Raw genomic sequence first — 13936 nt, 5'->3', positions numbered from 1 at the left:
TTGAAGCACTGACTCCAGCTGCAGTCCACTCTTTGTGGATCTCCCCCACATTTTCGAATCGGTTTTGTTTGACAACCCTCTCCAGGGCGCGGTTATCCCTCTTGCTTGTACAGTTTTTTTCTACCACATCTTTGTCTTGCCTTGGCCTCTCTATTAATGTGCTTGGACACAGAGCTCTGGGAACATCCAACCTCTTTGGCAATGACCTTTTGTGTCCTGCCCTCCTTCTTTAAAGTATCAATGGTCATCTTTTGGACAGTTGTCAAGTCAGCAGTCTTCCCCATGATTGTGTGTCATACAGAATCAAAATGAGAGACCATTTAAAGCAGGGGTGCCCACACTTTTTCTGCAGGCGAGCTACTTTTCAATTGACCAACTCGAGGGGATCTACCTCATTTATATATATCATTTATATTTATTTATTTATGAAGGAGACATTTTTGTGAACAAGTTAAATGTGTTTAATGATAATACAAGCATGTGTAACACATATAGATGTCTTTCTTTCACGAAGACAAGAATATAAGTTGGTGTATTACCTGATTCTGATGACTTGCATTGATTGGAATCAGACAGTAATGATGATAACGCCCACATTTTCAAATGGAGGAGAAAAAAAGTTGTCCTTTCTGTACAATACCACATGAAAGTGGTTGGTTTTTGGCATCTAATTCATCCAGCTTCCATACACTTTACAAGAAAAACATTGGCGGCAAATTCCGTAGCTTGCTTGATTGACATTCACGGCACCCGAGGGTCTTGTGAGATGACGCTGGCTGCTGCCAGTTCATTATTATGAAAACATGACAGAGAGGAAGGCGAGAAACACTTTTTATTTCAACAGACTTTCGCGCCGTCCCTTCCGTCCAAACTCTAAAGGCCGACTGCACATTTCCTATCTTCACAATAAAAGCCCTGCTTCATGCTGCCTGCGCTAACAAAATAAGAGTCTCGGAAAACTGGCGTGCACAAGTGATGTGCACGCCAGCTTTCTGAGGGATCGCTTGTGCACGCCAGTTTTCCGAGACTCTGTATTTAGTTAGCGCAGGCAGCATGAAGCAGGGCTTTTATTGTGAAGATAGGAAATGTGCAGTCGGCCTTTAGAGTTTTGACGGAAGGTACGGCGCGAGAGTCTGTTGAAATAAAAATTGTTTCTCGCCTTCCTCTCGGTCATATTTTCATAATAATGATCTTGCAGCAGCCAGCGTCATCTCACAAGACCCTCCGGTACCGTGAATGTCATTTAAGTGACGTCTTGGTGAAGATTGATGATCACTCATTTTTAGGTCTATTTTTTTTAAAAGCCTGGCTGGAGATCGACTGACACACCCCCCGCGGTCGACTGGTAGCTCGCGATCGACGTAATAGACACCCCTGGTTTAAAGGCTTTTCCAGGTGTTTTGAGTTGGTTAGCTAATTAGAGTGTGGCACCAGGTGTCTTCAATATTTGACCTTTTCACCATATTCTAATTTTCTGAGATGTTGAATTTAGGGTTTTCATTGGTTGTCAGCTATAATCATCTCCTTTTTGGCAAAAAAACACTTGAAATGTATCCGTCTGTTTGGAATGAATGTACACATTCTACAAGTTTGACTTTCTAAATGGAATTAATGAAATAAATCAACTTTTTCATGATATTCTAATAATATGAGCAGCACCTGCAGAGCGTCCACTTTAACGGCTGTACCGTGTCTAATGTATGTGGCCCTCTAGTGACCGTAAAGGGAGTTGCGTTAATGAAATAAAGACAGAAGTAGACGTTTTTGTTTCACTATGTCTTTTAATCAGCGAGCTCATCCCTAAAAGTCCCGAGCGCTTGCGTCATCTAAATATGCGAGCACACGTGTGCCGCAGCCGCTCGGCACTAAATCTCCCTCCCGACATTCATGTGACATCGAAAGCGAAACTCTTTTGAATGAACTGTTTTTGAAGCTCCTGGTTGATATCAGAAGTTGTGGATCCTTTTGATGTTACGTGGCGTGTTTTGAAAGGAACTCTGGTCACGTGGAGCCCGCAGTGAGACGCAAACACGCGTGACACACACGTGGTTTCGCTTTTACTGCTGGGTGGGGCCACGCAAACACATTTCAGAGAATTTGGTTTATGCAGATGTTTTATGGCCTTTAAACGAGTGCGTCACGCCACAAAGTTAGTGAGTTATTACTAATAGCTCACTAACTTTTACCCCAGGTGACTTAAACAACCTTTATATTTGAAAGTTATGTAACTTTAGTTTCATTTTGTATGCCACTTTTCATACATGAACAATATTTCATAACGGGGTCTCTTCTTTTTCTGCCTTGTGACTTAAACCTAATTATGTATTCTGTGTTGAGATCCGCTTTTTGGATCCTCCACACATTATTGTTTGTGGTTCCATTTTTATTTCCACTCTCCGTCTGATCCTATTATTTCCTGTTTAAGTCGGTCACCATGGTAGCTTATTAGTTTCACCTGTTTCTCACGGCCCCTCACACCTGTCCTCACTAATCACCTGCCTTATATAAGCCTGCGTCTTTTGTTGATCAGTCTGGGATCCAAATTTGTTCATGCACAACGGTACGGCTGCTTTGCGCTTTTGCTTACATTCAGTATAATTCTCGCGAGCTCTCACGCTGCGCACTTTTGTTCAATCTTAGCTCTCATGCTAAGTGTTTTGTTTTCCCCTTTGTGTGCCTATGTGCCAGTTTAGTTTACTATTTGTTTATCCTAGCTTTCATGCTAGCGCCTTTTGTTTGCTTTTTCTTAGCTCCAGTATTTTTGTTCTCTAGCACCTTTTGTTAAATAAATCATTAGTTCATACCTTTTGCTGTGTTCAATTTTCGACGCATCCTCGAATGTTATGCCGAACAGGCTTAACATTCTGCCTAGCAACAAGTAATACGTTATAATATGTGGTGATATAAAGAATATTCTCCACAATGCATATATCAAACTCACCAGCATATAGTCTTAATTTTACATAATTAAAGTCCGTCATAAAATGCCTCTTATGTTACGATATTCTTATTCAAAATTAATTCCCTCACCAAAAAATAAATGAATGTCTTATTTTCCTCCTTTTTCTTATTTTTTTTGTTAAATAATACATTTGTTTGCTCATGAAATTCATATAATAAATTAACAATAAATTTGTAAAATTAAAACAACTTCCATCCATCCATCCATTTTCTACCGCTTATTCCCTTTCGGGGTCGCGGGGGGCGCTGGCGCCTATCTCAGCTACAATCGGGCGGAAGGCGGGGTACACAACTTATTTTTCTCAAATAAAAATCTACATTTTTTTATTGATAAAATACTTGCTTTTCCTCGTCATTTTCCAATAATAGATTAAAAAGTAAATCACTTAAATTAGAATATTAAAAAAGGTGTAGTTTTACCACTTTTTGCAATATTTTTGATTGATTAAAGAATTGCTTTATCGTGTATGTTTCTAATAATAAATCAAGTATAGATTAGTAGAATTACAATTTTTTTTTTTCAAATAAAGCAAAGTATTAATTCACCACTTTTTCTAAATAAAATATGTTTTTTCCTTTTCAGAATCCAATAATACAGAATACCATAGTAGTGTTAGAATAATAGAATGCTTTTTTTTTTTTTTTTTTTGGATAACGTTAAAATCCTACCACTTTAAGCAACATTTTTTCATGACGACTTCCAAATATTAAATATTATTCATTTGGTCGTGTGAGGTGATTTTTTTAATTAAATACTTTTTTTGAACACTTTATCACTTTTAGGAATAATTATTAAATGTATAACAATTTTATTTTTTTCTTAAATAATAAGTTTGTTGACTCATGAAATTCAAATAATAAATTAACAATAAATTGGTAAAATTACAATGAATTATTTTTCTCAAATGAAAATAAATTTTTTCTTGATCAATACTTTTATTTTCTTGTCGTTTTCCAATAATATATTTAAAAATAAATCACTTAAATTAGAAGAGTATAAAAGTATAATCATACCAATTTTTTATACATTTTTATTTGATAAAATATTAGAATTTCCTTGTTTGCTTCCAATAAAAAAATCAAATGTAGATGAGTAAAATTTCAATTTCTTTTTAAATAAGTACAAGTATTAATTCACCACTTTTTGCAGTATTTTTTCGTGATATATGTTTTCCTTTTCAGAATCCAATAATAATGAATACATTAGTAGTGTTAGAATAGTAAAATGCGTATTTTTTTATTGAAATATTCTTCAAATCCTACCACTTTTTTTCTCCTCGTTAGCTTCCATTAATGAAATATTATTCATTTGGTCATGAAAGGTCATTTTTAAATTAAATACAATTACAAATGTATCACTTTTAGGAATAATTCTTAAATAAATACATTTTGTTCCCCTAAATAATACGTTTCTTTACTCGTGAAATTCAAATAATAAATTAACAACAAATTTGTAAAATTAAAATAACTTATTTTTCTCAAATAAAAATCTATATATTTTCTTGATAATTTACTTGCTTTTCCTCTTCATTTTCCAATAATAGATTTAAAATTAAATCACTTAAATTAGAATATTAAAAAAGGTATAATTTTAAGACTTTTTGCAATATTTTTGATTGATTGAAAAAATGCTTTACCTTGTATGTCTCTAATAATCTAGTATAGTTTAGTAGAATTACAATTTATTTTTCAAATAAAGCAAAGTCCCACTGGGTTGTGAGTTTTTCCTTGCCCTTATGTGGACTCTGAACCGAAGATGTCGTTGTGACTTGTGCAGCCCTTTGAGACGGTTATGATTTAGGGCTATATAAATAAATATAGATTGAAGTATTAATTCACCATTTTTTCTAGTAAAGTACTTGTTTTCCTCTTCAGAATCCAATAATAAGGAATACAATAGTAGTGTAAGAATAATAGAATGTTTTTTTTTTATTTTTTAAATAATGTTAAAATCCTAACACTTTCAGCAACATTTTTTCATGATATGCTTTTTTTCCTTGTCAGCTTCCAATAATTAAATATTATTCAATTAATCGTATGAGGCAATTTTTTAATTAAATACAATTACTAATGTATCACTTTTAGGAATAATTATTAAATTAATACAATTCTTATTTTTTTCTTAAATAATATGTTTGTTTACGCATGAAATTTAGATACTTAAGAATATATTTGTAAAATTATAACTTATTTTTCTCAAAAACTATATTTTTTCTTGATAAAATACTTGCTTTTTCTCGTCATTTTCCAATAATTGATTTAAAAATAAATCACTTAAATTAGAAGAATAAAAAGTATAATCTTACCAATTTTTGCAACATTTTATTTGAATAAATATTATATTTTCCTTGTATGCTTTGAATAAAAAATCAAATATAGATTAGTAGAATTACAATACATTTTTCAAATAAGGAAAGTATTAATTCAACACTTTTTGCAGTATTTTTCTTTTTTTTTAGATACATTTTTTTCCTCTTCAGAATCCAATAATAATGAATACATTAGTAGTGTCAGAATAATAGAATGCTTATTTTTTTATTGAACTATTGTTAAAATCCTACCACTTTCAGCAACATTTTTTCATGATAGAATGATTTTTTTCTTCTCCTCGTTAGCTTCCATTAATGAAATATTATTCATTTGGTCATGAAAGTTATTGTTTTTAATTAAATATAATTATAAAAATATATCATTTTTGAGAATAATTTTTAAATAAATACTTGCTTTTCTGTGTCAACTTTCAATGATAAAACAGTAGAATTAAAATAATGTTGTTTTTCTCAAACAAAATAGTGTAATCATCACTTTTTGCAGTATTTTTTTTTTACTTCACTAGAGTTCGATAATAAAGAATACATTAGTAGTGGTACAAAATTCTTATTTTTTGATACAATAAAGTAAACATTCTACCATTTTTTTTTCTTCATATTATTTCTCGTTTACTTCCAATAAAAAAAATATTAATCTTGGTAGTGTTAGAAAAATAAAATGTGTATTTTTTTGGGATGAAATAAACTTATAATATTCCCACTTTTTGATAAAATTCCCAAAAGTAATGATGATCCAACTTAACCCCCTAAAATACTTACTGACTTTATTATTGTTACATTACAATGCAGTATAATAATTTAAAAAAAAACAGAATATATTTTAATACACAGTAATGCAATATGGATGAAAAGTATATTTTGAACATTAAATTCCCTCTGAAAGTTGGAAAACAACAAAGTGCTTTTTTTTTTTTTTTGAATGGCTCAACAAACTAGCGGGCAAGTCATGTTTACACACACACACACACACACACACACACACACACACACACACACACACACACACACACACACACGGAGAAAAGAGAGGGGATTCCGATCTGCCACAGGGATGACATCACAGAGTTGTGCAGTGACAGACAAAGAGCCAAACAAGGGAGTCCCCACTTCCTGTGAGGGAACACACGGGCGCTCTCATTGGCTGGCACACGGCGAGGCGTCGCCATGGCGACCGGCCCGGCTGGCCGGCCCTGTGTGGGAGTGTCGGGGTAGAAAGGTTGGGAAGGTCGGTCATGGCAAAGTTCCACACATAAAACACTCGCTTCTCATCCTGGAAGGAGCTTCTGTGTGCCCTGCATCCTATCTTTCCTCCCTCCTTCTGTCTTCCTTCCTTGGCCCCGCCCCCTTCATGGGTAAGTGCTGCGCTCTTCGTGTCTCCTTCTTCTCCACTTGACTTTAACATGTAGTTTCACTATTGCAACATGAATACCTTTAACCTGTTCCATATTTGGAGTGTGTGTGTGTGTGTGTGTGTGTGTGTGTGTGTGTGTGTGTGTGTGTGTGTGTGTGTGTGTGTGTGTGTGTGTGTGCGCGTTGTGTTCTTAAATTTCTACCCTTCTTCAGACATCAACAAAAAAAAGTTCCGTCCATATGAGGACCGGTGAACAAGTTTGGCCCTTATGCCAAAATTAATTAAAAAAATAAAATATATATGTATATATTTTTTTTTACATTTGCATAGTATGTATACATTATTAATGTTGTAAATACACATCTTTATACATCTAAAGATGTAGGAATTTTTTGCAGGTCTCAAGAAGGTAAGAAATACGTGTGTGTGTGTGTGTGTGCGTGTGTGTGTGTGTGTGTGTGCGCGCGCATTGTGTTCTTATATTTCTACCCTTCTTGAGACATCAACAAAAAAAAGTTCCGTCCATATGAGGACCGGTGAACAAATTTGGCCCTTATGCCAAAATTAATTAAAAAAATTAAATAAATTTGTATATTTATTTTTTTTATATTTGCATAATATGTATACATTATTAATGTTGTAAATACACATCTTTATATATCTAGAAAGGCTGCTCCTAGAGATGTAGGAATTTTCCTCAGGTCTCAAGAAGGTAAGAAATACATGTGTGTGTGTGTGTGTGCGTGCACGTGTGCGTTGTGCTCTTATATTTCTACCATTCTTGAGACGTCAACAAAAAAAAGTTCCGTCCATTTGAGGACCGGTGAACAAATTTGGCCCTTATGCCAAAATTAATTAAAAAAATACAATAAATTTGTATATTTATTTTTTTATATTTGCATAGTATGTATACATTACTAATGTTGTAAATACACATCTTTATATATCTAGAAAAGCTGCTTCTAAAGATGTCGTAATTTTTCTCAGGTCTCAAGAAGGTAAGAAATACGAGAATGTGTGTGTGTGTGTGTGTGTGTGTGTGTGTGTGTGTGTGTGTGTGTGTGTGTGTGTGTGTGTGTGTGTGTGTGTGTGTGTGTGTGTGTGTGTGTGTGTGTTCTTATATTTCTACCCTTCTTGAGACATCAACAAAAAAAAGTTCCGTCCGTATGAGGACCGGTGAACAAGTTTAGCCCTTATGTCAAAATTAATTAAAAAAAATTAAATATATATGTATTTTTATTTTTTTAATATTTGCATAGTGTGTATACATTATTAATGTTGTAAATACACATCTTTATATATCTAAAGATGTAGGAATTTTTCTCAGGTCTCAAGAAGGTAAGAAATGTGTGTGTGTGTGTGTGTGTGTGTGTGTGTGTGTGCGTGTTGTGTTCTTATATTTCTACCCTTCTTGAGACATCAACAAAAAAAAGTTCCGTCCATATGAGGACCGGTGAACAAATTTGGCCCTTATGCCAAAATTAATTAAAAAAATACAATAAATTTGTATATTTATTTTTTTATATTTGCATAGTGTTGTAAATACACATCTTTATATATCTAGAAAAGCTGCTCCTAAAGATTTCGTAATTTTTCTCAGGTCTCAAGAAGGTAAGAAATACGAGAATGTGTGTGTGTGTGTGTGTGTGTGTGTGTGTGTGTGCGTGCGTGCGCTCTTATATTTCTACCCTTCTTGAGACATCAACTAAAAAAGTTCCTTACCCTTCTTGAGACATCAACAAAAAAAAGTTCCTTACCCTTCTTGAGACATCAACAAAAAAAAGTTCCGTCCTTATGAGGACCGGTGAACAAATGCGGGCGGGCGGACGTGCTCAAGATGTAGAAATTTTCCTCAGGTCTCAAGAAGGTAAGAAATACGAGTATGTGTGTGTGTGTGTGTGTGTGTGTGTGTGTGTGTGTGTGTGTGTGTGTGTGTGTGTGTGTGTGTGTGTGTGTGTGTGTGTGTGTGTGTGTGTGTGTGTGTGTGTGTGTGTGTGTGTGTGTGTGTGTGTGTGTGCAACAAAAAACAGTTCCGTCCATATGAGGACCGTGCGTGCGTGTGTGCGTTTATTCTTATATTTCTACCCTTCGTGAGACATCAACAAAAAAAAGTTCCGTCCATATGAGGACCGGTGAACAAATTTGGCCCTTATGCCAAAATTAATTAAAAAAATTAAATAAATTTGTATATTTATTTTTGTTATATTTGCATAGTATGTATACATTACTAATTTTGTAAATACACATCTTTATATATCTAGAAAGGCTGCTCCTAAAGATGTAGGAATTTTCCTCAGGTCTCAAGAAGGTAAGAAATACGTGTGTGTGTGTGTGTGTGTGTGTGTGTGTGTGTGTGTGTGTGTGTGTGTGTGTGTGTGTGTGTTATATTTCTACCCTTCTTGACACATCAACAAAAAAAAGTTCCGTCAATATGAGGACCGGTGAACAAATTTGGCCCTTATGTCAAAATTAATAAAAAAAATATATGTATATTTTTTTTTTTTACATTTGCATAGTATGTATATATTATCAATGTTGTAAATACACATCTTTATATATCTAGAAAAGCTGCTCCTAAAGATGTAGGAATTTTTCTCAGGTCTGAAGAAGGTAAGAAATACGAGAATGTGTGTGTGTGCGTGTGCGTGTGCGTGCGCGCATTGTGTTCTTATATTTCTACCCTTCTTGAGACATCAACAAAAAAAAGTTCCGTCCATATGAGGACCGGTGAACAAGTTTAGCCCTTATGTCAAAATTAATTAAAAAATAATAATAATAAATATGTATTTTCATTTTTTTATATGTGCATAGTATGCATACATTATTAATGTTGTAAATACACATCTTTATATATCTAGAAATTTTCCTCAGGTCTCAAGAAGGTAAGAAATACGAGTATGTGTGTGTTTGTGCAACAAAAAACAGTTCCGTCCATATGAGGACCGGTGAACAAGTTAGGACATTAATCATGGTCCTAATACGGAAAACCATTGCATCTAATAGAGAATGTCTCATTTGCACCCCTAGTGGTGAAATCTATCAAAATGAGGGTGGTCCCAAAAATGAGTTTTTTTTAATTGACTGTGTCGGCTTTAAATGTGCTCCCCCTCTGGCCAACATATGAAATAACAAGTGTGTGTAATAAATTGAAATACGCCCCATTTGGCCAAAATTAATACAAAAATTAGAATAAATATGTATATATTTTTTTTTTTATATATTTGCAAATTATGAATATGAATATTAATATTATTGTAATTACAAATCTTTATATATCTAGAAAGGCTGCTCCTAAAGATGTAGGATTTTTTTCTCAGGTCTCAAGAAGGTAAGAAATACGAGAATGTGTGTGTGTGTGTGTGTGTGTGTGTGTGTGTGTGTGTGTGTGTGTGTGTGTGTGTGTGTGTGTGTGTGTGTGTGTGTGTGTGTTTCCAATTAGTAAACAGTGGAAAAGCCCTAAGTATACACACGCAAAGAAAGGAAATCCGGCACAAGGTGTCCAGATTGTTTAAGTGCCAGAATGAAAACACTGAAAAAGAAAAATATTTACTTTTTATTTCACTTTGCAACCCAAAAATACTCAGTTAGCAACATTTTAGCCATATCGAACACTTATATAGCTTTATTGCTTCTTGATTAGCTAGAAAGATGATTAACTATGTACTGGGCCACTTAATAAATGACTTATTAATAATTAAATGACTGTGGCTGCTGCTTTTTGGTATTTCAGGAATTTCTGTCCCTATTGAAATACAATCCTTCTAAACACACTAGTTAGTTATACTAGGAGTGGACGATACGGGGTGTTTTGGTATCCATCTGATACCATATAAATACAGGGTCCGTATCAGCGATGCTTTGAGTCGAAATGTTACTGGACCGGATCAAGGGTCGATATTTGCCCTGATTTTTTTTACGTTTACCGCAGCTGTGTCCCAGTGTTTACATTCCTAAAGATTGTACTTCTGTGAAAGAATTCTTCATAAAATCTAACGTTTCCTCATTCCTTGAATTCCAGGAGGGTACGTGTCTTCCCAGAACCCCAACTCAGATTTAAGACTGCGAAGCCACTTCTAAGACACTAATCCCGGGAAATAGTTTCTTCCAAGTACCATTATCACTGGAAGACTCGAGGAAAAAAATGGCCCAGCTTTTAACACACTCAGGTTCAAACACTGATGACATCTATTAAACAGACAAGAAGCAAGGAATAAAGCAGAGACAGAGTTCAGTCAATCAATCAATCAATGTTTTTTTGTACAGTTCTAAATCACAAGTGTCTCAAAGGGCTGCAGAAGCCACAACGACATCCGAGGATCAGCGCCCACATAAGGGCAAGAAAAAAAAAATGTGGGTAATCGTCAGGCCGATTCTGGTAACAAACACTGATACGAGACTGGCTTGCAATCTTTTGGAATGCCAGCTTTGCACAGACAAATTATAATTTGCACAGACATAATTAACCCCAGCTCAGATTTAACTCTGCGAAGCCACTTCTAAGATACTAATCCCCCCCATTATAGCGGGAAATAGTGTCTTCCAAGTACCATTATCACTGGAAGACTCGAGGAAAAATATGGCTCAGCTTTTAACACAATCAGGTTCAAACACTGATGACATCTATTAAACAGACAAGAAGCAAGGAATCATGCAGAGACAGAGTTTAATTAATCAATGTTTATTTATATCGCCCTAAATCACAAGTGTCTCAAAGGGCTGCACAAGCCACAACGACATCCGAGGTTCAGCGTCCACATAAGGTGGGATGTCGATGAGAATGACTATGAGAAACCTTGGAGGGGACCGCAAATGAGGGTAACCCCCACGTCCCCTAGTGGAGACTGGATGCATTGGACGTCGAGTGAGTCTGACATAATATTGTGAGAGTCCAGTCCATAGTGGATCTAACATAATAGTGAGAGTCCAGTCCATAGTGGATCTAACATAATAGTGAGAGTCCAGTCCATAGTGGATCTAACATAATAGTGAGAGTCCAGTCCATAGTGGATCTAACATAATAGTGAGAGTCCAGTCCATAGTGGATCTAACATAATAGTGAGAGTCCAGTCCATAGTGGATCTAACATAATAGTGAGAGTCCAGTCCATAGTGGATCTAACATAATAGTGAGAGTCCAGTCCATAGTGGATCTAACATAATAGTGAGAGTCCAGTCCATAGTGGATCTAACATAATAGTGAGAGTCCAGTCCATAGTGGATCTAACATAATAATGAGAGTCCAGTCCATAGTGGATCTAACATAATAGTGAGAGTCCAGTCCATAGTGGATCCAACATAATAATGAGAGTCCAGTCCATAGTGGATCTAACATAATAGTGAGAGTCCAGTCCATAGTGGATCTAACATAATAGTGAGAGTCCAGTCCATAGGGGATCTAACATAATAGTGAGAGTCCAGTCCATAGTGGATCTAACATAATAATGAGAGTCCAGTCCATAGTGGATCTAACATAATAGTGAGAGTCCAGTCCATAGTGGATCTAACATAATAGTGAGAGTCCAGTCCATAGTGGATCTAACATAATAGTGAGAGTCCAGTCCATAGTGGATCTAACATAATAGTGAGAGTCCAGTCCATAGTGGATCTAACATAATAGTGAGAGTCCAGTCCATAGTGGATCTAACATAATAGTGAGAGTCCTGTCCATGGTGGATCTTACATAATAGTGAGAGTCCAGTCCATAGTGGATCTAACATAATAGTGAGAGTCCAGTCCATAGTGGATCTAACATAATAGTGAGAGTCCAGTCCATAGTGGATCTAACATAATAGTGAGAGTCCAGTCCATAGTGGATCTAACATAATAGTGAGAGTCCAGTCCATAGTGGATCTAACATAATAGTGAGAGTCCAGTCCATAGTGGATCCAACATAATAGTGAGAGTCCAGTCCATAGTGGATCTAACATAATAGTGAGAGTCCAGTCCATAGTGGATCTAACATAATAGTGAGAGTCCAGTCCATAGTGGATCTAACATAATAGTGAGAGTCCAGTCCATAGTGGATCTAACATAATAGTGAGAGTCCAGTCTATAGTGGATCTAACATAATAGTGAGAGTCCAGTCCATAGTGGATCTAACATAATAGTGAGAGTCCAGTCCAGAGTGGATCTAACATAATAATGAAAGTCCAGTCCATAGTGGATCTAACATAATAGTGAGAGTCCAGTCCATAGTGGATCTAATATAATAGTGAGAGTCCAGTCCATAGTGGATCTAACATAATAGTGAGAGTCCAGTCCATAGTGGATCCAACATAATAGTGAGAGTCCAGTCCATAGTGGATCTAACATAATAGTGAGAGTCCAGTCCATAGTGGATCCAACATAATAGTGAGAGTCCAGTCCATAGTGGATCTAACATAATAGTGAGAGTCCAGTCCATAGTGGATCTAACATAATAGTGAGAGTCCAGTCCATAGTGGATCTAACATAATAGTGAGAGTCCAGTCCATAGTGGATCTAACATAATAGTGAGAGTCCAGTCCATAGTGGATCTAACATAATAGTGAGAGTCCAGTCCATAGTGGATCTAACATAATAATGAAAGTCCAGTCCATAGTGGATCTAACATAATAGTGAGAGTCCAGTCCATAGTGGATCTAACATAATAGTGAGAGTCCAGTCCATAGTGGATCTAACATAATAGTGAGAGTCCAGTCCATAGTGGATCTAACATAATAGTGAGAGTCCAGTCCATAGTGGATCTAACATAATAGTGAGAGTCCAGTCCATAGTGGATCTAACATAATAGTGAGAGTCCAGTCCATAGTGGATCTAACATAATAGTGAGAGTCCAGTCCATAGTGGATCTAACATAATAGTAAGAGTCCAGTCCATAGTGGGGCCAGCAGAAGACCATCCAGAGTTAAATTTGGTTCAATTGAGGAGACATGTTTTTTTGGGCTGTACTCTAGTTACAGATCCAAACTACGTTCTAAAAGTCCTGCCCACGTTTTTCTTCTATTTATTTGGGAGGTCCCTGGTTACATCACTGAAGCTGTCGCTGAGGGAAGGGGGGGTCATCTCATCAGCTCCAGTTAGACACAATATATTACTATTAATAAAGTGCAAATGTGTTGACGCTGGTGATATCGCCCCATCTCTGCTTTGTCCGCGTCCCGGTACTCGATGTTCGGCCTTGGCAGTCGACAGGCCAGATCTGGAAACAAACACTGATACGAGACTGGCTTGCAATCTTTTGGATTGCCAGCTTTGCACAGACAAAGAAAAATAAAATTTCAGCACAATTGATAATAACTATATCAACGGCCCTT

At 35.7% G+C, this 13936-nt stretch overlaps 1 protein-coding gene across 5 annotated transcripts in view; it reads left to right on the top strand.

Moving 5' to 3' along the window:
* The window catches only part of entpd1 (ectonucleoside triphosphate diphosphohydrolase 1), a 104355-nt gene that overhangs the window by 62559 nt on the left and 27860 nt on the right, over positions 1 to 13936 (top strand). Inside the window, exon 1 of one of the 5 annotated variants that reach the window (XM_061907540.1) lies at positions 6502 to 6643. The exons of the other annotated variants lie outside the window; for them this stretch is intronic. Coding sequence (XP_061763524.1) covers positions 6640 to 6643 — 4 coding nt within the window. The 5' untranslated portion in view covers positions 6502 to 6639. Of the gene's footprint in view, positions 1 to 6501; positions 6644 to 13936 lie in introns of those variants that run through there. 5 annotated transcript variants of the gene reach the window in all.

The sequence above is a fragment of the Nerophis ophidion genome, linkage group LG08, assembly GCF_033978795.1.
Source record: "Nerophis ophidion isolate RoL-2023_Sa linkage group LG08, RoL_Noph_v1.0, whole genome shotgun sequence".
In the NCBI taxonomy this organism is placed as follows: Eukaryota; Metazoa; Chordata; class Actinopteri; order Syngnathiformes; family Syngnathidae; genus Nerophis; species Nerophis ophidion.
This window is presented reverse-complemented; position numbering and strand designations above follow the sequence as displayed.